This window comes from Staurois parvus, unplaced genomic scaffold (assembly GCF_062004578.1).
Source record: "Staurois parvus isolate SC_StPar_1 unplaced genomic scaffold, SC_StPar_1.0 ptg000070l, whole genome shotgun sequence".
Classification (NCBI taxonomy): domain Eukaryota; kingdom Metazoa; phylum Chordata; class Amphibia; order Anura; family Ranidae; genus Staurois; species Staurois parvus.
The window spans coordinates 97,501-122,908 of record NW_028317866.1 but is presented as its reverse complement, the minus strand read 5'-3'; the positions used below and the strand labels follow the sequence as shown (position 1 = coordinate 122,908).

The following is a 25,408-nucleotide window of genomic DNA, read 5'->3' as shown; positions in this document are numbered from 1 at the left end:
AGGAAAAAGAACCTGATGGTTATGGACAGCGCATAGCACAGGGAACGGTTGCTGGCAAGTAAGGTCAGCACAAGGGATGCTGTCAGGTGCCGTAGAACCTCCTGAGGATCCATTCTAGTGCAGCCTGGTTATACAGCATACAGCCACCCCTCCAGAAGCTGTCCTCTGGTAACATTACAATGTAATACAGTACTGAAAGTTGTACTGAACTGTCCTATTCTACAACATGCCAATGTTTACTCCTTGAGACTCCTTTTATTCCAAACCATTACTTTAGAGTTTTACTTTGCCAAGGCATAAGTGTGTGAGCAGTCCCTCCCAAGTGGGTACCTTGTTCAGGCCCTGTCTACAGACTTACTGAAGCATCAGAGACTGTTCACAGAGCTTAGTGACAAAATGGAAACTGGATTCATTTTAATCTTCCAATCCGAAGCTAAATCTAGTTTTTTTTTTTTTGTTTTTTTTTTATTATTTCACTCATGGTTATTTATACTGAACAGAGCTTCAATGTATTCACTAAATTAATTGAACATTCACTTTCCAAGTAAAACAGCTTTTGGTAAATCATCCCCCATGTTCTATGAACCTAGTTTTGTAGTCGGGAAACAGTCATTCCGGAAAAGAAAAGGCCTGACCAGACAATGCTTCACACAAAATCACAACTGTGTTACTAATACTTTAGCAATCCTGTTAATAAGACCATACTGTATTATCACAATAAACCATCGGATGCTGCCACAGAAGTGTCTGTAAAATTTTTACACAGACCACATTTTTTTGGAATTCCTGCCAGTAAAAAAAAAAAAAAATGGTTGGTAACCATGGAAGTGGTGTGCCTCTCTTCCTTATTTATTTTTGAATGTAATCCAATATCCTGTAATAAAGGACACAACACAGACTATTTGCAGTATATTAATAAACCAGCTTTCTAAAACTAGACTTGTATATTGAGATGACTTTTACCACTCTGTTTACATCCACAAAGCATGCATAGAGCAAGTTATAATATAAATTTTCTTTAATACATTTTAGCTTTTTTTTGTGACGAACGCTGAGGATCTTCGCAATGATACCATGCCTGGTGGTATGTCAGGTCCTTGTTTTCCTTGTGCTGGGACAACAAACTGATGAAGTTTTCACTGGGAGTCTGGAGGATGATGGTGACAACAATGTGAGTGCTTATATCTGATATAGATTTGACATGGGGTCATTAAAATGATCTGAAAATGGGTCAAAATTAGGATGGGCATAAAGAAAACCTTTACTTTAACCATGCAGGGCAAAGAAAAAGGTTTGGTTTAATGTCTCCCTCCCCAGCAGCACATACCACTTGCCACCCCTCATTTACATTCAGCCGCTACCTAGACCCTCTGTTATAGAGTATAGAGACTATGCTCGGAAGCCGCATGCGCAAAGCCAAAACAATATTGCTGCATTTATAATACAGTATGTTTTGTATTATTTTGCAGTGCCCCTACAATAATGACCCCCTTAATTCTGGTAGGATTCCAGCCAAAACAATTACCCAAATACACAGGGCCAGGTAAGGACTTGAGTGATTTGGTCAGGAGGTTGCGGGGCTTTATCTGACCATATGGGGTACTGCAGGCAGAACTGGCCATTAACTCCCTAGAGGAAAAAACAAGAAGTTTAACACGGCACAGCAGAAGACCAGGATTCCCTTTAACCACTTAGAAGTGATGTATAGCCAAGTGGTAACATTAGGGGACCTTAGGGCCTACGTCATCGGCAGAGAGCAGGAGAATCCATTCTGCAATATGCACTGGAATTTCAAGAAATAGCAGCAGGGATACACTGTAGAGAAAGGGGCCAAGTAGGATGATCTGGCTGGGGTGATGATGGATGGCTAAATTAACAATTTGTAGATGGACTGTTATTCAACAAAGTAAAAAACCTTTTCAAAAGAAACTTAGAAGCAACCCCAATTTTAAGTTGTACAAACTGTTGGCGCTATATAAATCCTGTATAATAATAATAAGTGGCCATAGTGTATTAGGAGCAGAGATGTTTCGGTTCAGACAGACCCATGTCTGTGGTAGGTGGGAAATCAATGGACCCACCTGCAAACAAATGGATGGCGTAATCAGAGGTGACCATCCAGAAATTGACAAAAGAAATGGCTCAGCTCCACTTGTGATGAAGGCAAACATTGCCACAGAGGTGGCCATAACAAGAAAGGTCACCATCCCCATGCTGATTGAGTTGGGGCATCTTCAGAGACACTGTCTCAACAATACACCGAGGAAGCTGTTACACTAGAATACCCCTGTCAGATCAGCGCCAAGGTCGTACTGAACACAGTGCACTCTCTCTACAGAGCTTACACATTTCATATTAAACCACACACTACAACCAGATTAAGACAGATTAAGTTGATCAAACAAAACTTCTAGCAGGACCATAAATCGTGTTTGGCTCAGTGTCAAAAACCCTTTACCAAATTTGCTACTGGCCATTGTAAAACTTCTAGCAGTAGTGATGATGGAGCAAGTGAATCCTGCTACACCCCTTACACCATATGATTTGTTGGGAGGAGCCACTAAAGTTCTTCGATCAGTTCCAGACACTGGAATTGAAAGAATTGGCCAAAGCACAGTTTTTAAACTGGCAAAATGTGTTCTCTAAAAACAATTTAGACATGGAATATGCAAAGAGCACTTAGCATCGCATTAATTTGCAAGAGGACAAGCAATTATGATATAGCGGGCTAAATGGTTCAGTGTGTTTGGTTCTGCAGAGTGGATACCATAAGATCCCCATGCATCCTGAAGACTGAGAAAAGACTATTTTCATTTGCCACTCAAGTGCCAACGTTGACCTGGGCACCTGCAACATTTTAGCACTTGACGGTGCCAATTCTATCAGCCATCGATTACTTATCTTGATCATATTGCCTCTTGAGAGAGAATGGCTACTGACCCCAAGAAATTGGGAGCTGTGACTACCTGGGCCAGACCCCGCAATGTGAATAAGTTAAGATTTTTTTGGGGGTTCTGTTCCTACTACGGGAAGGACTTTGCAAAGATAGTCCAAGCTTCACCAAGTCCTTGTGGGCTGAAGAAGAGCACAAGACTTCAAAAAGAGCTCATCCACCCAAGCGCTGAAAAAGTCCCTGGAGCCCATAGTGTGAGAATGGTCCAACCAATGTGAATAGGCTTTCCTTCAGCTGAGATTGAGTTTGACCAATGCTGCAGTATTTGGCTATGCTGATCCAGCCAAGCCCTATGAACGACACATCAGTGCTAGCATGATGGATTTCTGAGACCAGTTATGTGAGCTGAAGTCTTACCCTGTCTGAGATAAAATATCCTACTCATTATTTAAAATTGTTGGCCTTGAAGTGGGCAGTTGTGGACAAGTTGAAAGAGTACCTGTATGAGGCAGAATATGCAGTTAAGACTGACAACAACTCACTCATTTTATCCTTACTACAACCAATCTGGATGTTACAGGTCATCCAATGGTTGGTGGCCCTGTCTGGGTTCTGTTTCAGCCTAAAAAAAACATTCTGGAGTTATGAATAGGGACACTGATGCTTTATCAAGAAGACTCTACGACTCGGAGGCTTCCAAGGAAGAGTGAACTCAATTAGAACCATAAGGAGTTCAAGCTTTGTGTCAAGGAATAGCATGTAAAGCTAGAGGGGCAGCAGGGGTTGAGGTCATTGGAATCTGCTGCTGGTGTCTCAAGGTTCTACTGCAATTAAAAGTTAGAGATGGGGGCTTGCCAACCTTTTCCAAGAGAGGATTGAAGAAAGAACAAGCAGATGGGCCACTCTGCAGACTGATTTTGAAAGCCTTGAAAGGAGGCCACCCAGAGATTTTACTAGCCGCAGACTCTTTGAAAGAAGCCTGTTTAGTCCATAAAGAGTCTACTGATGGGGCCCCTCAAATGAGCTGGAAGAAAAATAGCAACTGTTACTCCCTGAGAAACTTAGGGAGACAGTACTGAAGGGGTTACATGATGAACATAGACATTTAGGACCTGACAGAATGTTCATGTTAGTCAGAGAGTGTTTCTAATGGCCATGAATGTGGGTCAAAGTTGAAAGCTACTGTCACACCTGCCTACATCCACATCTGTCATTCAGGGTACATGCAAAAAACTCATGAAAGATAAGTCATGCTTGCAGTGCCATTTGAGTAGTAATGGCACCCCAGACGCAGCCAGACAAGCAAAGTTCTATGCCTGAAAAGGTGCAGGAGCTTCTTTGGGGACAGTTCATTTTAAGTTTTATGAAAAATGCACTTTCCACCTATGCTAGGAGTGAATGGGGCCTAGATACTGGTAATGGGTAGAACATTGAAAGTTAGAAGTGTCAGACTTGGCCTTCGAACTGGGGACAGAGTGTTAATCTGATGTTCAGGTGCACACCAGCAAATATAATTGCAAATCCCTGGCGTTGTCCTAGAATAGCCCATTTCAGGCATGCCCATCCCCAGTATCCAGAAAGGAGGAGCCTTGGAAAAATGCTATTGTACCGTTATCTCGAAGACTCCTAGGAAATGCCAAGGACTCCCATAAAAAGCCAAGGATCCTGACAATATTACTCCGCCTAATGGTTACCCAGCTCAGGTCCATGCTTCGTTGCATTGACTCATCTCCTGAAAGCTAGAGCCAAGACCCAACCCCTGAGACTTAACTTCAGGAGATGCAGGATGAATTGAGTAACAAGAAGATATTGGCACAAAGTGCTTGATGTCCAGATCATGATAATCTGCAATTCCCCTTTATGCATAGGGGGAATTATACATTTCTGTCAACCCTTACACCCAAAGATAGCAACAAGAGGTCATGTCTCATCTAAATACAGACATCATCTTTGCACAAACAATGCTCATTAAATGAACAATATTAACATTATAAACATCCCAGATATAGTGTTGTTCATAAAGCATTAAAAAAATGATCACTGGCTATTTGGTCTGCTGCCACCCTAAGACAGGACTGGGGATCCAAGAGAGAGCTGGAATATAGAAAAGCAGAAAAGGAAGCAAGAGAGATACAGAAACATCTTTATTCAAATACCACACACAAAAACACACAAATATTGCACTCACAAGTACAGAAATGGAGGGTGCACATATGGTTAAGCTGTGTCCTCAATGGCTGTATAACATCACAGGTGTGGGGTCTGTACAGCTGGTGCAGGGAGGAAGACCTCACTACTGACACAGTAAGGGCCCATTCACATGTTCGTGAATACCATGTGTTTAAGCAGCATTTATTCAGCATTTTGAAAGCCTTATAACCACTTTTTAATGCCTGCCATGAATTTTACTATGGGAACTCCACAGTGCTGTACACACAGGAGTGGTAGCCTTTTGTTTTGTTAAAAATTATTCAGCACATAGCTTTCATGAAGCATCAATGCTTGTCAACCACCTCCTATTGATTTTAATTGAAAAAGTTCTGTAACTGCACCTTAACACCTAGCATTTTTGGCATGTTGGTGAAACATTTAAAAAGTGTCAGCTGGGCATTGTGGGAGAGGCAGTGGAGGTTGCTGAGCATTATTGCCAGTGGCAAAGCTTTTGGTTTCAGCAAAGTTAAGCTGGACCAAGCCAAGTGTCAAGAGATTGAAATATATGAATCCATCTTGCCAAGAAATCACAAAAATGTCTGCAATCGCACCACAGTCTGACCATGCCTCAAAGTAGATCATTTCATAAACATCACTTCCCCTTTATGTGCTACTTACTAGAAAACCAACATTTCATGGGCATTTATCAAGCAGTCTTGACGCTTTTTGAATGCTTCAAAAACACAACAAACCATATAAAATAACACGGCATAAATGCTATAGGCATGTTAATGAGCATTGCTTCATTCTTCATAATCAACACACTTGTGAATGAGTGCTAAGACACCAGTATGCAGATGTAAAGATGCTGCCACAGGATGGTAACAAGTCTGTTTCTCTCCTTCCCAATTGCTGAGGACTGCAAAGGACCTTGGGAATGTGTTTCGAAGGATAGGACTTCCTATTCATTAGCCTGTCTTCCAGCAGCCCCACCAGGTTGTATAAGGAGCCTGAGAGATTAACCGTTTCATGACCCCCTAATAGCAATAAATTGAAATTTGGTATAGAATGTCCACAAATCTAGTCCTATAAGTTTATCATGATTGTTTATGAAATACAGTATATAAAGAAATAACAAGGACCAATTGATTTAGCGGAATGTTGCCCATACACAGGTAAAACATGAATTATTTTAAATCGTATATAATTTGCATATAAATCGCTAGAAGATTTGGGTCCCCCTATAGTCCTTATGATTAACGTCACGTGATTTAAAAAAATCACGATTTGTCATTTCTATATACAGTATTTCATACACAATCATCATAACCCCATGACTCGATTTGTGGACATTCTATACCAAGTTTCTGTTTATTGCTATTATGAGGTCATTAAACAGTTAATCTTTCGGGCTCCTTATACATCCCGGAGGGGCTCTTGAAAGCTGATGAAGGGGAAGTCCTATTCGCCAAATGTATTCCCATGGTCTTTTGCAATAATCAGAAAGTCGTAAGAGCAAGTGGCATGTAGCCATCCTCTGGCAGAATCTCCATATCTGCATAATGATGTTTTATTGTGTTAGCGGCAAGATCTGCACCCCTTTGGTGGCTGTACAGACTTCACACCTGCGATGTTATACAGCCATTGAGGACACAGCTTACCCATATGTGTGCCTTCCATTTCTGCACTTGTGTGCATTACTATTATGTGTTTTTATGTGTGCCATTTTAATAAAGACATTACTGCACTATGTCCCTCTCTTGCACCACTTCCTATGTTCATGATGAATTTGAATAGTCTGAAAACTTGCTAGTGACAGCAAGTTCAAGTGGGATGGAGTGTAGCAGAGTGTCCATTATGCTCAGATGTAGGTGCAGAGTCCCTTAACTTTATTTCTCACAACTCCCTGGGTTTCGAGACATGCCCACAGAAGATAAGTGCCTCAGTTATCCTCCCTAATGCCTAGTACACAAGATGAGAAAATTGGACGAAAAAAGTGTTCAGAGCGATCTTACGATAATCTGATCATTAGTACGCAGCTTTCGAGAGCCAATCATGACAGTTCATGTGAAATTATCCGAAGGGACAAGCAAGAAAATTTTTCTCATAAGATAACAAAATGAACGATTTTTGTTTATTCTGTACAGTATTCTTCGGTACAAAATTGAATGACCAAGACCACGCATGCTCGGAAACAAAAGAATACAATACATTACATCGTCGCGTGTAGTTGTATTCTGTCTTACGAGAATTTTTGTGACTCTAGTAACCTACTCGTTTTTGATATTCAAGACTAGCATGCAAAAAAAAAAAACAATCATCATTCTTCCAATATTCGAGTGAAGTGGCCCTTTGACCTTTATCTAGGTTGACGTTTTTCCCAAGCCCAGGACATTGTTCACTTCTGCTTGCTTCTAGGGAGTATTTTCCAGTAGAAATGAAAAGATACATTATTTTGGGTTAAGAATATTTTTTCACCCTCTCCAATCAGAGGAGTTTATGCCAGTGATATGGACTGGGTAATGGAATAAATTGAGAACTTCAAGAAAGGTCCTTCCCTCCCAGGGTTCGCCTGGGGAGAATGTGTGTGAAGGGGGTACAGCCTTGCCTCCCAGTCCTGCTGTCTGAAGAGGGTGTGTGAGTCCAGAGAGATCAACTTGATGCTTCTCTGGCCCGTTGCCTGGTGAAGGAAACTGAACCAGAAGACGACTATTGCTTAGTCAATTGCTGGCCTCGGCCTAAAGATCCACTACTAGCCTGTGAGGGGGCTGAAGACTCCATCTGGCCTACCAAAACAGGACTGGCCTGTGGCAGAAGTTAAAGGTACTGTAAGATGGTTCTATTACAAGATGGCACTAGGGGAATTTTTGCTGCCATTTTTTGAGTATCGTTTATCCACATCTCTCTTTTCCCCTGGGCAACTGAGACATTAAAACCATAAAGAGAGGATACAGTAGATGGAGCAGTCTTTTGTCGCTGTTGGAGGAATATATAACATACAACATATTGTACAGGGTACAAGGGTCAGAAGTATGTGTGTCCCTTACATTGCTGGTTGAAAGTGCAAAATCTGTTCTATTTGGTATCAGTTGGCTTAAAAATAAACCTTGTCATTCGTTAAAGTATGTGTACAAATAGTCCCCACAATTGGTGGCAGCAGGTATAAAAAAAAAAAAAAAAATTCCCAACAGCTGAAAATGTTTAGGAGGGACAACTTGAAGACACTAAAAAAAATGTGTTGAATGATCAATAAAATATATGGTTTGTAGCATGGCACCTTGTCCTAATTTGCTTTGCTATGTTTGTTGGCAGGTGTTGGTGCCCTTCAATTGTTGCCCCTCCATTGGTGATGTAGTAGGCAGAGTTAGTGCCCGTTTATATGGTAGCTTGGGCCCAGTGGAGCTGGGCACCTCTGATCTCAAGATGTAGTGCTGTGTTGGGGGGAGAGAGAGAGAGACCACCTCTGCCGGGATGAAATGCCGGGGGAGGTCAGTGGAAGACACAATGGGGACAGATGGAGAAACCTTGCCACCTCCAGGACCTTCTAGCAGGTACTGTGGCTTGGTTTAGGATGGTCTCAGGGCCTAAGTAGGAGCATCCCGTGTGTGCAGGGAACACGCAAGTGTGAACCACCTGTGAAAAAAGATTGTAATTGTAGTGTAGAAGTCTGGGAAGAGGGCAGCAATCATGGTGATGCTATTGAGTGTTCTGCACGAGACTGTCAGGAAGTCAAGTAATGGAGGTATGGTTTTCTGCACTAGAGACTTCTGTCAGGATTTCATGTTATTGTCTATCATGCAAGGATGATGTACTGGTGAATGTACCTGAGTTCTGCATTAGTGTTTAAAATGCAACTGGACTATATATGCATCTTTCACAAGAAACTTATCAGTTCTATGTTTACTTGAATTGTCTAGAATACCCACCAGGGACTTTGTTTCTGTCTACATGAGTTGTTGGAATGTACCTTGTTTTGTCTGTATTCTGGAGCCTATTTTGCATATACTGTATACAGCCTATGTTATGAAATCATATGGACACTGTACACACCGAATGTTCATACTTTGTATGTTTCTCATCTTTTCTTTCTTATGAAAAATCTAATAAAAACTTATTGAAAGAAAACATGTGACTTGAAGTTTCTTTATTCCGGGTAACGTCTCAGGCTGGGAATATGTGAGTGGGCAGGCCTCAGGCTAGGAAAAGTGTATCGCCACTCTCAAAGACAAAAGGTAGGTGACTATCCCATCAAAGAAGAAATAGGGCAGTATGGTGCAAACGGCACCCAAAAGGGACACCAACATGTTTCAGAAATGCACTGAAGAGAAAATAGGAATAGAATAGGTTAGCAGCAACAATAAACCCCAGTATTTGTTCCTGTAGATGCATTAATAACCCCCAACATTGGTGTCCAGTTGGCAAAATAACCCCCAACATCTGTTGTCGGTAGACCCATTAATAAAAGCTCAAAATTGGTGTTGGTGGACACAACAATAACCCCCAACACGGGTGTTAGTACACACAATAATAACCCCCCCCCCCCCGGACTGGTGTCAGTGATTGGAATTAAACCAATAGGATCAGTATTCGGGAAACCTGAAACACACAGCTTTGGTGCCAGCATTGGTATCAGTAGGATGCAGCAAAAAAAAATAAAATACTATGGCTATTAGAGATTATTTTCATATATTGATATTCAATGACTTTTCTTACCTCAGCAGCGGCTCACACAATGCTCCCTCTCTACTGTCTACTGCACTGCTGCCTCAGTCTAACTGCCCACTGGAGGGTTTTAAAGTCTTCTGGCGGGCCAGTCAAAGCCTGCTGAAGGGTCAATAAAATAGCCAACTAACTAGCATTTCAAAAAGGAGGTCCACATTGGCAGCCTTTTTTCATAGAAAAGGTTTATTCGAATGCATGTTTATCTTATCACAAGTCACGCCAACCTATAACACTGTTCTTTCTAATCTACAAATCGAATTGTATTTTGTTGGGCTTGGTTCAGAATAAACCACCTCATCCTAGTGAAGACATCTGTGGTGTTTAGCCTTTTTGGACTTGACATACCATTCACTGAACAGCAGAGAAATCAAAGGATTCATAATGACTGCATTTGTTGTGTATATAACACATTTTGTTACTAAATAGATATTCTTTCCTTAAAGGGAATCCAGACTTTTGAAAGTGAAAACCAAGTCCATGTAGGTAAGACTTCATATTATACAATGTAACAGCGATCTGCCAGTTATATTGATACTGTGGAAGTAAAGCTGGAATTAAACAAAATCTGTCTTCTGATATGAAATATTTTAAGAATATTAGCAATATGCTAAAAGTGTTCAGAAACCACATCTATGTTAATTACAGGAGTTACATAAGCAAATAAAACACTTAGCTGAAGTTGAGTCTCCTGGACAGCTGAGGAGCCCAGCTGAACGTCCTTGGTATTGACAATCCCCTACAGTTGTTATGGCATGGGGCTACAGGGATTTCGGCATTTTCCCTCTTGTATCTTGCAGGAAACAAATGCAATCAATTTTTAACCAATCACAAATACAAAAACAAGGTTCTTAACGAACAATGAAAAGGCATGATTGTATGACATATATTGTATGATCCACTATAAGTGTGGTCATAATTATACATATTTGTTTGCTTTAGCTGGTGAACCATCATTAGAACCATTCCCCTGGACTAAATATTGAAACTAGAAAGATGTTTTCTTGTGAATAATTGTGTTCATGTTATTACATCTATTCTCTGGTCAAAATGGGCAAGCAAAGGTCTTGTCACTGGTTTCATCTGTGGATTTCCCTGTTGCTGATCTTTTGAAAAGGAGAGAGTGTAAGAGGGAGTGAAATAACTGTTTTGCATGTTTTTTGTCCAACAAGGCACATTTTTAAAACATGATTTGTTACAGGCACCAATTTATGTAAGCAATGTGTTTTTAAAGAACAACTTCTGCCTTGTGCTTTTTTTTTCCCCCCCTCTTACCTCATTTGCTGGTGTTATGCACAATTCACATCACTGCCCAGCAAATTCAACATTGTCCTGCTATATGTCCACTAGCACACCTCAGGACCTGAGCTGGCATCTTTGTTTCTAAGGTCATCAGGAGCTATCTGTCTCTTCCTAGAATAGGCAGCCCAACACCCTGATGAAGCACCACCAGATACATTCTCCTTTGGTCGCTGTATGTAACCTGAAGCATCCTGGGGTATGTAATGCACGCATTTACCAGGAGGCTTCAGAGTGGAAAAGACCTCATTCTTGTCTAAGCAAAAAAGGTGGCCATGGGGTGGGCAGGAATAACAAGAAACAAAAGGTTGGGGTTTTTTTTTTTTTAATTTTTGATTGAGGAAGGGAAGAGTGCAATAATGTCTAGTGCATTTAGTAAGGGAAGGGCCACTTAAATATGAAGTATTATTTTTTTCATTATTATAGAACTGGAGCAAGTGATAATTTTGTACTGTATTTGCCTTTAGTTCCTAACAAAATGCTTATATATTAGTTTTCTTTAAGTTGTTAGTAATTACATAGGTTTGGTCTTTTTTTTTTTTTTTTTTTTCTTCTATCTATATTTTGTGTTTTTTAATTTTTATTTATTTTAGGATTTGGGTCAACTTCAGTGCGTGCGTTTGTGGCAGCAAAGAGCTGTCATGTCCAGTTCAGCAAAGATTTTGGCACATTTTCCCCTCCTGTTTTTTTTGGGCAAGTTGATGTAAATTTGTGGTGTAACTGGACCATTGTAGCTGCACCAGGAAAACACATTGTAATCTACATAGAAAGATTTCAAACAAATACAAACTGTGATGATAACCATGACGAAATAATTTTTGAAAGGATTTCATCATCTGTTGAAACCACTATTGTGTCTGCTTGCTGGAACAAGCCTATGCATGTTTTTGCTGCTCGGGCCCTTGCTGTCAATGTTATCCTTCTATGGCGGACATTTCCACATACTGGTTCACTCAAGTATTTTGAAGGACAATACTACATCTTTGATGACCCTGCTGCTGGTTTAAATGCCCATTTATGTAATTGTTCATTAAAGCCAATCAAGTCTGTGACTGAAACACTTGTAAATTCAGTACTTGAAGTCCCGCCACCATATGTACGTCCAGAATATTCTTCACTGCCTTCAGCGTTGTCTACTAGCAATTTGCCTTATATTAGCACTAAGGTTTCTGCAGCTTACCATGACCAAAAACATGAAGCTGTAACTGCTAGTCCCCAGCCACCTCTACATGTTACTCCCTATTTAACTGCAGGCACTTTTGCAATTAACCTCCCAAAGGATGTTCCAAGCACATTAGTACAGGTTTCCTCTCCGCCATCTAAGGTTGTTCAGCCACCATCCTCACATTTTTCTGTTATGGATGAAGACACACAAAAAGATATAGAGATCACAGAAGACCTACAGCCAAGTTATGTGGGCCAGTGGGAAACTACATCTCAGCCAGACTGGATATTGGCAAAAACCCTCTCTCTATCTAAAACACCAGTGCAGAGTGCAGCACATATTGAGATTGCTGTGACACCATATTTTAGTGAAGTTAATGATTCAGAGCTACATGTTACTCCCCATTTCAGCACAACCTATCTTGCTGATCTTCCAATGACTGAGCATTATGGTACTGCACATGTTGCTGAGCCACATAAGGCTACTCCTATAAATATACCCTATACTGCAAAGCTTCCAAAAACCCCAAATGTTGGAATATCTCATACTGAGCATGATAGGGCAGACCAATTCAGTGTAACAAATAATATTCAAGTTCCCACACATTTTAGTACTGCTCCTTTTGCAGAGTTCACTAAAATCTTTAGTTTCAGTGAAGGACAGTTTATGATGACACCATCAGTTAGTGTAACTCACCAGACAGAGTTCCCTCCGAATTATGTTGCAAGTGTTGTCAAAAGATCTAAATTACCTATGACCTTACATGTCAACACAGATCAAATAACTGAGGCTCCTAAAACTGTATTAGACACGTTATATATAGAATCACATCTAGAAAAAGCTACCTCAGTCTCGCCACTGAGTTGGCAAAATCCTTCTCCACCTGCTTTTAAAACTGCTGAAAGTATGAAACATGTATTTACAGATGACAGGCACACAACAGAAACCTCAACAGCAGCTCCTCTTAATTCAGAGGGTCAGTTGATGTCTTTACCTGGTGGGAAATTTCCAACAAGTCAAGGAGGTACTTCATTTCTAATGCCTCAGACCTTATTACCAAAAATCAAGTCATTAAGCAAGGACCTTGGTAGCCAGACTGTCACTGAACCTCAAGAAAAATCTCAGGTGCTCCAGCCTGTGTCATTTAGTACTCTACATCCTGAATATAATTTACAGATAGCTAGAACTGCAAGTGCTGTGCTGGGCTTTCATAGAAATATTCTTGGCAGCAGCTACTCAACAAATTTACCAGCAGCTAAAAGGACAGTTGGTGGCTCTCCTCCAAAGAGCAAAGTGCTGGTCTCGGGTCAAGAGGGGGTCCCTAAGGACATGTCTACTACATCTCAACCAAGATTTGTAGTTCAGCCCAAGCTTTTCAAGAGCTCACTCCAAGTTACAGAAACGGAAGAGGAAAGCGATGTCAAAAGAAAAAAAGTTTCAACAGTCACAGAAAATAAAACTTTACCAACTGAGGAATACAAGTCTACAGAATTATTTACAAAGGTCATAGGATGGGTTGGTCATTGGTTGGTAAATCATAGCACACGTTATTCAGTTCATGACAATAAAACAACTAAAAAACCTGTAACAAGTGCAGCCATGCCACACAAATCTTCCTCTACTCAAGTACAGATGAGCTTTCCCGTACCTCTACCATTTTCACCATCCAACAACTCACACCCATCTCTAGAGGAAGTGGTTTTAAAAAATACCAAATTGACCACTGCTGGCCATAGTAAAAGTACAGTACAAACTAATGTAAGTCATGCAATTAATGTTGATCTGAACCAAGAAAGTGAACAGCCAAGGAGTGATGTCTTTGGTAAGTAGTCCATAATTATTTTTGGTGCTTGGTTGCAGCAATGTAAATTTTGGCCAAGAGATGGATGTGAATTTTATGTTTTTTACTGGTTTGTTTGAGAAAACATGTTCAGTGCTATTTAAATACATTGCAATGACTTTTTGCTTCATTGCAGAATCTTAGCTTCTGTTTTGTATATACCAATAGAAGCAATTCCACTAACTTCCCAAATAAAAAGTGCCAGGGGGGTATGCATCCTAGAATTACAATAACGCTCACAAATGTGTTTTAAGAAAAAAAAACTGCTGTGAAACATAGTATGCCAATCATGTGAACAGAAAACTCTTAGAATGTTCTGTAGTTGGCAATATTTTTATTTCTGGGCTGTTTTATAAATCCATCCCGGCTGCAGAATGAAAACCAACTTTTTACAAATAAAATGGCAACTTTTTTTACATTCCATATTTTATTTTTTTTCTATTAATACAACAAACCAACCCAATATCTTACAACATACTAAAAAAAAAAAGAGAGCACCCCTCCCCCTCTTTGCTTTACTTTTTCCTTTCTTCTCCTCAATTATAAAAATATATTATTTGGCACTAACCAAAAATATTGAAATGTATTCAGTTTCCCCACCCTCTTGTTTAAAAAAAAAAAAAAAAAAAAAAAAAAAAAATCCAGTTTCAGATTCCCCGCCCTCTGTTATAAAAAAAAAAAACATGTTCTACCTACTCTTCTGTGGTCAATCACAGGCTGTCCTCTTCAGGGTGGAACAACTGTCATTTTGCCCATATTCTGTGATCCAAGCCTGTCATTCATACATACTCCATGCAGGCTGGTGTTACAGTATTTCAGTGGTGAGTGGCACTCGCATACCATTACGTGAATGCTATTCAGTCCTGGAAGAATGGCCATCTGCTGCTGTCACCAGAAGAAGAGGGAGTCCTGGTGATGTAATGCCTGGTCTAAATGTAGGTGTATATGGATTTAAAAAAGTACCAGGAGAGTTTAGGGGGTGTAGAGTAACTACTGTATATTGGAGTTCCTTTTTAACTGTTGATATCCATTCACCTACTGTGAGCAAATGAGGCAAGGTCCCTTTTTGGGTAATTTCTGCTAAATCCCAATGTCAGCATATCTTAACTTTCTAGATGCCAAAACTAGATGCCCAAAATTTAATGAACTGCATACAGTATTTGTTTTGAAGATGATAATCTGATATACAACACCTCAATGTCATTTCAAAGAAAATACATAAGATCTCCCATGGCCTGACAACAGCGGGTACATCCAGAACCTTCCCAGAGACCTGCTCTGTGAAGTAAATGAGTTCAATATGGACAAAAAAATTCTCAATTATTCTTTGAGGCTGTTATTGATACAGTGGGAACCCCTGCATTAGAGTTATTCATGATTGATTCCATTCAGTTAGTTTTTATTATCTACATTTTCCAAAACTGATTTAATTTCCAAGTGTAGACTTCTTCCTATGATTACCAGTGACAAATGGTCTGTTAGTCCCCTGGCCACACAATCAACCTAGTGAATTGATAGAATAACATTAGAAGAGACAATTAGCAGATCTAAAGTTGAAAAAAAAAATGCTTTCAACATTGAAGTCTTCTCTCAGAATCCTGAGGACAAAATTAAAGCTCTGAATTAATGTAGCCATTACTTCAGTAAATGATTTTTTCTAAAGTCAACGTGCTAGCATCTCATACTCCTTGGATCCTATAGGAAATACAAATGAATAATCAGTATACCTTAGCAACACCAAACATACCATTATCTGAACACAGTCCAATGAGAGCGCTAAACAAACATACAGGAGATAAAATTGTTTAATATCAGAGAAAAGTCTCTTTTGGTTCTCAAAACACACTGACTTTTTTTCTGCTATGAACCAGTTTTATCAATATCATTTTGGACTCTTGGAAGTTTGTTTGGCATGCTCATTGGACAGTATTAATGTGGATTTTCCTTCCATTTTCCAAGGAGTGTCCCCATTTTGTGGAGTGCTGCCAAACCCGGAGCCAGTGTGCCCAGTTATAATGGAATTGATAATTGAAAAGCTGCAGCCATATATTGCAGTTTCTGTGATTTACAGCTGCTTGTAGCCAGAGAAAAAATTGTATTTCCTCCCTTTTAATAGAATTGTCCCAACAGGGAACCATCATAAATGCTTTTTATTTCTATCAATCCAAAGTTTAATCAGCTAGTTTCTGTCATGCTAGATAGAATCTAGTATGCGGCAGTTTCTGAAACTTGGCCCATTTATTTTGGACATCTTAGGAAAGTCTTGGTACAATTCAATCTTTGCTTCTCCTACAGTTGAAACTCGGAAAATTAGAATATCGTGCAAAAGTTCATTTATTTCAGTAATGCAACTTAAAAGGTGAAACTAATATATGAGAGAGACTCATTACATGCAAAGCAAGATAGTTCAAGCTGTGATTTGTAATAATTGTGATGATTATGGCTTACAGCTCATGAAAACCCCAAATCCACAATCTCAGAAAATTAGAATATTACATGCAATCAATAAAACAAGGATTGTACATAGAACAATATCGGACCTCTGAAAAGTATAAGCATGCATATGTACTCAGTACTTGGTTTGGGCCCCTTTTGCAGCAATTACTGCCTCAATGCAGCGTGGCATGGAAGCTATTAGCCTGTGGCACTGCTGAGGTGTTATGGAAGACCAGGATGCTTCAATAGCGGCCTTCAGCTCTTCTGCATTGTTCGGTCTCATGTCTCTCATCTTTCTCTTGGCAATGCTCCATAGATTCTCTATGGGGTTCAGGTCAGGCGAGTTTGCTGGCCAATCAAGCACAGTAATCCCTCGGTCATTGAACCAGGTTTTGGTGCTTTTGGCAGTGTGGGCAGGTGCCAAGTCCTGCTGGAAAATGAAGTCCGCATCCCCATAAAGCTCGTCTGTGGAAGGAAGCATGAAGTGCTCCAAAATCTCCTGGTAGACGGCTGCGTTGACCCTGGACTTAATGAAGCACAGTGGACAAACACCAGCAGATGACATGGCTCCCCACATCAACGCAGACTGTGGAAACTTCACACTAGACTTAAAGCATCTTGCAGTGTGTGCCTCTCCATTCCTCCATACTCTGGGTCCTTGGTTTCCAAATGAGATGCAAAAGTTGCTCTCATCAGAAAAGAGGACTTTGGACCACTGAGCAACAGACCAGGTCTGTTTTTCTTCAGCCCAGGTAAGACGCTTCTGACGTTGTTTGTTGTTTAGGAGTGGCTTGACAAGAGGAATATGACATTTGAAGCCCATGTCCAGGATCCGTCTGTGTGTGGTGGCTCTTGATGCACTGACTCCAGCCTCAGTCCACTCCTTGTGAAAGTCCCCAACACTTTTGAATGGCATTTTCCTTACAATCCTCTCCAGGCTGCAGTCATCCCTGCTGCTTGTGCACCTTTTTTATTCCACACTTTTCTCTTTCACATAACTTTCTATTAATGTGCTTTGATACAGCACTTTGGAAACATCCAACTTCTTTTGCAATTACCTTTCGAGGCTTTCTCTCCTTATGGAGGGTGTCAATGATGGTTTTCTGCACAACTGTCAGGTCAGCAGTCTTTCCCATGATTGTGATTCCTACTGAACCAGACTGAGAGACCATTTAAAGGCTCAGGAACCCTTTGCAGGTGTTATGGCTTAATTAGCTGATTAGAGTGGGACAGTTTGAGACTAGAATATTGCACCTTTTCACAATATTCTAAATTTTCTGAGATTGTGTATTTGTGGGTTTCATGAGCTGTAAGCCATAATCATCATAATTATGACAAATCACGGCTTGAACTATCTTGCTTTGCATGTAATGAGTCTATCTCATATACTAGTTTCACCTTTTAAGTTGCATTACTGAAATAAATGAACTTTTGCACGATATTCTAATTTTTCACCTGTATACTGTTCTCTAACCCTCCTCCCTTTCTGCAAGATCTTATCTCTGGCACATTGATTACCTAGTAAAGTTAAGATCAGTCTTTACAATCCTCCAGGTGGAGGTGATGAGTTCAAACCCGATTAGCCCTCAACTGCAAAAGGGGTGAAAGTGCCTTTCCCAAATACAGAAAGAAGCTATTTTTCAATAAATTCCACTACTTTGCCCCGCTTTACAGAATGATACCCCAACAGTTCATATTCACTTGTATGTGTCTGTTGTATTATGTACTTATGTTAAAGAGTATCCTGTTCTCTTTATATTGCTTCCTATGTGAGAAATACCTGGTGATTCTGCCAGTCCACTTGCTTTCCTATTTAAAACTCACCACAGTAGGCATGAGCGCACACACATCCCAGCATGGTCCATTTTCTGGCTGTACTGGGAACAGCCTGTCTGTCCTCCAATGATCAGACTTGTGAAAATATGCCCCACTGGACAGCCAATCACTGAGAAGATCAGTGTCCTGCTATTTCTCCACCCTCACCTCTCTATGCCCCTTATTCAGCTGAGAACAGAGATTGTGATCACCTATTAAAAAAAAAAAAAAAAAAGTATTTCTAATGATTTTTTTATATACATGCACACGTTTTTGCCTTTCATTTCTATTTTAAACTGAATTGGTTGTTTTACAAGTAAAGGGTTTACATGTGGGTTTTCTCTGGAACCCCAACAATTCTAATAATTGGTTGGAATATCATCCAATTTGCTGTATTTGCACTTGAATGTAATTTATGACAATGCATTCCGTGCTTAAAGATTGCACTGCATCCTTGGCATCGCTTATTCTACTTTCCAAATTTGAAATTTGTTAATTGACTCAAATCCTGTCTAGACAAAAGTAATTTCTCCACTAATTGCTTCCATCTGTGTCTTTTAATAAAGCAATAGAAAAACAACACTTTTGTATTGCCATGCCAACATCTTTCAGTACATATTCTTCTACTCCCCCTGTGACTGTTCCAGTGTCTGGACAAGGTCATCCAGTGCCCAGGGCAAAAAGATGCAAAACTGTGTGACCCCCCCACTTCCGTTCATGATATGCGAGTTTAGGGGGTACACAACCCGCACCTCCCAGCTCTCTCCTCATTGCTCTCAGTACTGGGCTGACGAGAGTAGCGATGCTGCTCTCACTACTCCTGTCAGCTTTGTAACAGAAGGAACTCCGCACAGGTGCCTCTATTCCTGCAATAAACCATTTCACCCAGGGCAGCCGCCCCTCCTGTCCACCCCTTACTCGCAGTATATTGAAGGTGGGCATGCTAAACACAGCCAATATGATATATTGGATTGAAATCAATTTATCAGCTTTAGAGTAGAGATAGGGAGTGCAGATAAAATTACAGATTAATCCATTCTATAGGCCTTCTCTTTACTGTTCCCATGAGCAAACCTCTCCAACCTAGCTGCTACCCTTTTACCCCTCTCCTTGACTGTTTTGCACTATTGTGTACATCCCCCCCACCCTCCATATAGTCCATTGCTGGTGTGTGTCTGCTCCTTTCCTTTGGCATCTCAGCCACCACAGGGGAGCCATCTAAGAGCTATAAGGGATCAGTAATAATCAAGGGGTCAGGCAAAGCTCAACAGAGTGCTTAAAGTCCCAAAGACACCACAAATGTGTCATCAAACCCAACCCAGAAGTCCAGCACAGAGGGAGCCACTTGTAGGGCAAATAGAAATAGCAGAGGGGTGCAAAAGGAAGGAAATTAAAAGTCACAACTGGAAGCCACAAGTCTGGGCTGCCATCAGATAGTTTTTGGTGTGTCGTCAGACCTAGCATTGAGTAACGAGAGAGGATGAATGCACGTTATGTCAGGATACACCCCCCCCTTGTGCAACAGTTTGTACTACATTTTTTTAATGAAACTGATATTTCCTTTTAAAAGCAACTCTGTCTCTAAATTATTCAACTTAAAAGTCCTCTCTGCAGAGCTAAGCTTGTGGGTGGGTACAGTGGAATTAGCAGGAAAGACGGTCTAATTGCAGATAAACTCAGCACTTGTATTGCAGAAAACACGAACTACAGACAACCCCAGCAGGAGAACACCACTAAGGGTAACACTCACAATTCAGTTCTGGTCAGAGGGGTAGCAGGTAAAGATGCACAGACGGCGTCTGTCTTCAGAGGGCAGAAATGTGGCCTGCCTGGTCCAAAAAGGGAGGCCACAGTACAGGTTTGCGAGTCTCTAGCTTGTCCCTACTCATCAGAAACCTTTCCTTGCTGCTTTCACTTACCCTGACATGCGGGTGCTCTTTCCCTATTCTAGCCACTTCGCAAAATGCGAGCCAAAACATGGGGGCAGGAACTTATAAGAGTATGCAGACCCAAGGATGGCCACCAAAGGTCATCTGGATGCAGCGTAGCCAACTGGACAGCTGCTTCCAGTGAACAGGAAACCACAGAGAGTTTCCATTGACTTCCTCTCCAGGCTGTGATGCCGCTTTGGTTGGCCACCATCTACAGCGGAGGAAGAAGACTGCAACTGCCTTCAAGCTCCTGAAGAATCTTCTGCATCAAACACTTCCAGGAGTGTCAAATGCCTGATCCCTCTTTTTGTTCTTTCCACACCAGCCCCTATACTACTACTGTGACCTGTAATGATATAGGACTGTCAAAAGGAAACACCGGGTGCAGCGGGGGTATCGGGAATCCAACACTCCCATCATTTTTGGATGCAGAAGGTTTTTCGGCAAGTTTAAAGGCAGCTTTTTAGGCTTCATGCACAAAGGACGTTTTTGCAGCCACTTTTAGGGGCATCAGGAATTTTTTTTTTTTTTTTTTTTTTACTGCTTCCAAACGGCCCTCCATGTTATCCTATGTGTCCATGCACACATAATTTTAGAAGCTTTTATTAGCAGTAGCGTTTACCAGCTCGATAAAGGCCAGTGCGTCCAGGAGCAGCAGCGTTTTGGCAGAAAAACGCTTGACGTGGCTAAACGCTAGGCATGTTTAGCGCTTGATCATTAATTCATTTAATTGGCCAGATTAAATTATTCTGGCTAATGAAATTAATACCCAAGCGCTTGATGATTGTAAAAGCATTAGATACATCTACAAGTGTCAGGTGTTTTTTCTGCGAAAATGCTGCTGCCAGGAGGACAGCTTCTAGTTTTTTTTTGTTGTTTTTTTTTTTTTCACGTCCTTTGTGCATGAGGCCTTAGTGCTATAAACCATATTTGTGTTCAACATGCAAATATGTTTAATGTGGCTGTCACATCAGAAATGAACAAGGAAAAATATGTTTTTGTTACTTCTTGTACCTTTTATTCTGTTCTACCTTGCTTAGATATATCTGGAAATCAAACGGATCTTGGATTTCCTCATCACCAAGGAGGTAAGGCATTATGATAAAAGCACAGTATCGCCCACAAGAAAAATATATTTGAAATATATTTTAAAAATATTCTTCCCAAATATATATATTGACATATATTTGAAATGCTACAATTTCAATATCTTTAATAAAAAAACATATATATATATGTGTGTGTGTGTATGTATATGTGTGTATGTATATGTGTGTATATATATATATATATATATATATATATATATATATATATATATATATATATAGTATGTTGAAATGAGTTATTATAAAGTGCATGAAAACTATTTTTAAAAATACATTTCAAATATACTGAAATATATTGAATATGGCCAAAATTGTAGCATTTCAAATATATGTCAATATATTTGGGAAGAATATTTTTAAAATATATTTCAATTATATTTTTCTTCCATACGGGCAGTTATGATATACGATCTTGCAATTGAACTGGATTGTTCGCTGACGCAATTAATTTAAATTTTCAATGATCAGATTTTTCTCACCTATTCCTTCTACTAATGCTGACAAGACATTGTATGGATGTTACAATGATTAGATTGTCTTCTATATCCATTATATACGGTATATATGTACTGATGAGAAAAACAATCGAGATTCTGAATAAGGAAAAGCTTTAACATCTGGTAAAAAAAATTTCCACCATACTTGAATAAGTCCTAAAGGAAACCTCTACTGAGAAAAATATGGATGATGCCACGTTTCAAGAAAAAAGGAAAACAACACATCTACAACTGTTTATTTTAGGCTACGTTCACACTAGCCTTGTGTGCAGGCGGCAGAGAGGCGTTTGGGAAGCGTTTTTACCGCTTCCCAAACGCCTCTGCCAATTCTGCACATTACAGCACATGGTGCTGTTCTAACGGGAGCGTTTGCGTTGCGTCGCGGCAAAACGGACGCCTCTGGACGAGTCAGGAGGCTTTGAAGCCTCCTATTCTCGTCTATGGTGCCGCTCCGCAAATGCCCGGCGTTTGCGGTGCGGTTGCGACGCGGTTGCGGGGCGTTTGCGGAGCGGTAACACCACTCAAACTGCATTATAGGCGTTTGTGGGGCGTTATTAACGCTCGGCAAATGCCTAGCAACCGCCGCTAAACCGCGCATGCGGCGTTTGCGGAGCGTTTGCCGAGCGTTAAAAAACGCTCCGCAAACGCCGGACCAACGCTTGCCAAACGCTATAGGGGCGTTTGGCAAGCGTTGGCAAAACAGCCTAGTGTGAACGAGCCCTTATGGCTCTGAACACGGCTGCATTGTTTTCAATGGAGACATTCACACATGTGCGTAAACATGCACTGTGTTCAGATCCATAATCAAACATCTGCGTCTGATGACATACATATGTATACATAAACCATTAAGAAGAACATGACAATTTTTTATGCTTTGGAAAAACAGATCTCTTTACTGGTGACACAGGAAATTTTGTTCCTTGCCTAATCGGTAAAATTTTATGGCTATGGTACGGCCATGTGAATGTAGCCTTATAATAAATTGCTATTCCACTTTAGTCTACATTTGCTGTTATTTTCTATCGTAAAAAAAAAAAAAAAAAAAAAGCGTATATATACAGTATGTGCTGGGATGGAAAACAGTTCAGATCCTGAAAAAAGAAAAACTTAACATCTGGTTATGAAATCTTCGACAATGCTAGCAGAAGTCCTAAAAGAAACATCTACTGAGAAAAATATGGAGGATGCCATTTTTCATGTCCTGTCCTGGCTGTCTCTAGCTTCAATTCTTTTAGCCAGGGCTTTTTTTTCAGCAGGAACGCATTTTCGGCGCTGAAAGTATGTAATGGCTAGAGCTGCTGGGGTCTGCTGGAGGGCCTATTGTTGCTGGCTCCTGATGATCTATTGTTGTGAGTGGGTCTATTGATGCTGTGGGGGGGTTATGTTGCTGGGAGGTAAGTTGTTGCTTGAAAGGATCTCCTGTTGAGGGAGGGGTCTGTTGTTTCTGGCTGCTGGAAGATCTATTGTTGTTGATGGGGGTCTATTGTTGATGGGTTGAATCTATTGTTGGTCTGTTTTACTGTCTTATAAATTCCATACAAATTACTTAACATGGCAAAATGATACCCGATTCTGTAAAAGGGGCAGTACTTTGAGGTGGGTAGGGGGTGGAACCAAGGGACAGCTCTCAGAGGTAGGTAGGGGCCAGAGACAAGGGGTGACTTGGAAGGGGGGAGTACCTGCACCTGTTTTTAGAGGGGGGGGGGGGAAAGCCCTGCTTTTAAGCACTAGCTTTCCTGATTTGCAAACTTGTTCTGCATCTATGACTTAAAAAGTACTGAAGCATGGATCACTTTATAGCCAAGTAATTGGCATTTTTAGAAAGCAAGGTCCTCAATGGCGGCATCCATATTTCTTTCAGTACATGTTTCCTTTGAATTCAAGAGTCTGAAACACTGTTACAATTGAAACATAAAGGCTTATGATCAACTCGAATTTGGGATAAATTGATGATGGCACTAAATTGACAATTTCACCAACACTTTGCAGACGTGGAAATTCTTACTCAATCCCGCTACGCTGCTTAAGCATATTTTTGCTTTTTTTATTTAGAGGGTTATTTTTTTGAGGGGTGGGGTGTGTATTTAGGGAAGTTTTATCGTGCTTTTTACCTTTTTTTTAATTTAATTATTATTTGTAAACTGTCTTTTTTGTATACAATTACAAATGCAAATAGAAAGCAATTTTAACTACTAACATTTCCTATCTCTCCAATTCTTGTTTAACATCAACATTCAACAAGAAGATTACATTTCTCTTTCTCTTTTTTACAACTGCTGAACAGGAATTTTAAATTTTTTTGGGACCAACTGTAAGCCAAGCATTTGCCTTGTAGTTGCAGTACAAACTCATTGATCTCGATTAAAGATTTTGACAAGCAGCACTGTCTGTCAAACTCTACAGCCCGAGTTAAAAATGCAGTGGTTTAAAAATGGCTTAGCTTCCTGTTTTTAGCCCCCCCCCCCCCCAAGGTTGCCCATGTGAAAGAACACTAAGTAAGGGGAAAGCTCTTCAACAATAACACAGACGGAAATTAAAAGGCTTTTTTTAAATACAGCAGGATAATGTTAGAACCCCTGTCAGATGTTTATTTCTATAAATTGTGTATCTGTACTGTGTTGCTATTTTGTGTTTTGCACAAGTTTATATGAAGTACTAAAGCATGCAAAAGAAAAAAAACTATTAAAAGTTGCAGCTGATTCCTCACTTTCTGTCTAGTGAAACCATTAGCGGAAAGACAGGAAATGAGGGAAAATTTCCTGGATATCAGTAAAAACCTGACGGGTTTTTATTTTAGCTAAAAGAAAAGTTGTTGACTTGGCATACATTTTTAACCACTTGCCTACTGGGCACTTTTACCCCCTTCCTGTGCAGGCCAATTTTCAGCTGTCAGCGTTGTTTCACTTTGAATAACAATTGCGCGGTCATGCAACACTGTACCCGTTTGAAATTTTTATAATTTTTCTTTTTCACACAAATTGAGCTTTTTTGGAGGCATTTAATCACCACTGGGTTTTGCATTTTTTGCACTATAAACGAAAAAAGAGCAAACATTTTGAATGTTCTTTGTTTCTATTATAAAATTTTGCAAACAGGTAATTTTTCTCCTTAACTGATGTGCATTGATGAAGCAGCACTGATGGGCAGCACTAATGGACATTGATAGGCAGCAATATTGAGCACTGATTAGGTGGCACTGATGAGACGGCACTGGTAGGCATTGATGAGGAGGCACTGATATGCGGCAATGATGGACACTGATTGGCACTATAGGTAGCACTGAAGGACAATGACTTGTGGCACTGTTAGGCAGCACTGTTGGGTACAGCTGGGCAGCACTGTTGGGGCTGCACTGTTAATCAGGGCACTGATTATCAGTACCATGATTATCAGTGCAAATGTCTCCTTTGACAGTTGCTGGTGATAGCTTGAGAAAAGTACTGCCGATAACCGGCAAGCATATTTACATTGTGCTCAGTTGTGATTGGGCCCAGCTGACCATGTGGTAAAAGGCAGCTGTGATTGGCCTTTTACCATGTCACATGACCAG

At 40.4% G+C, this 25,408-nt stretch overlaps 1 protein-coding gene across 1 annotated transcript in view; it reads left to right on the top strand.

Annotated features, from left to right (window-relative positions):
- Positions 1-1,066: 1,066 nt before the first annotated feature.
- Positions 1,067-25,408, top strand: part of LOC149469435 (uncharacterized) — a 58,637-nt gene continuing 34,295 nt past the window's right edge. The window contains exons 1-5 of the mRNA XM_089669176.1: positions 1,067-1,171; positions 10,210-10,249; positions 11,656-12,974; positions 13,104-14,049; positions 21,290-21,337. Coding sequence (XP_089525302.1) covers positions 1,067-1,171; positions 10,210-10,249; positions 11,656-12,974; positions 13,104-14,049; positions 21,290-21,337 — 2,458 coding nt within the window. The remainder of the gene's footprint in view (positions 1,172-10,209; positions 10,250-11,655; positions 12,975-13,103; positions 14,050-21,289; positions 21,338-25,408) is intronic.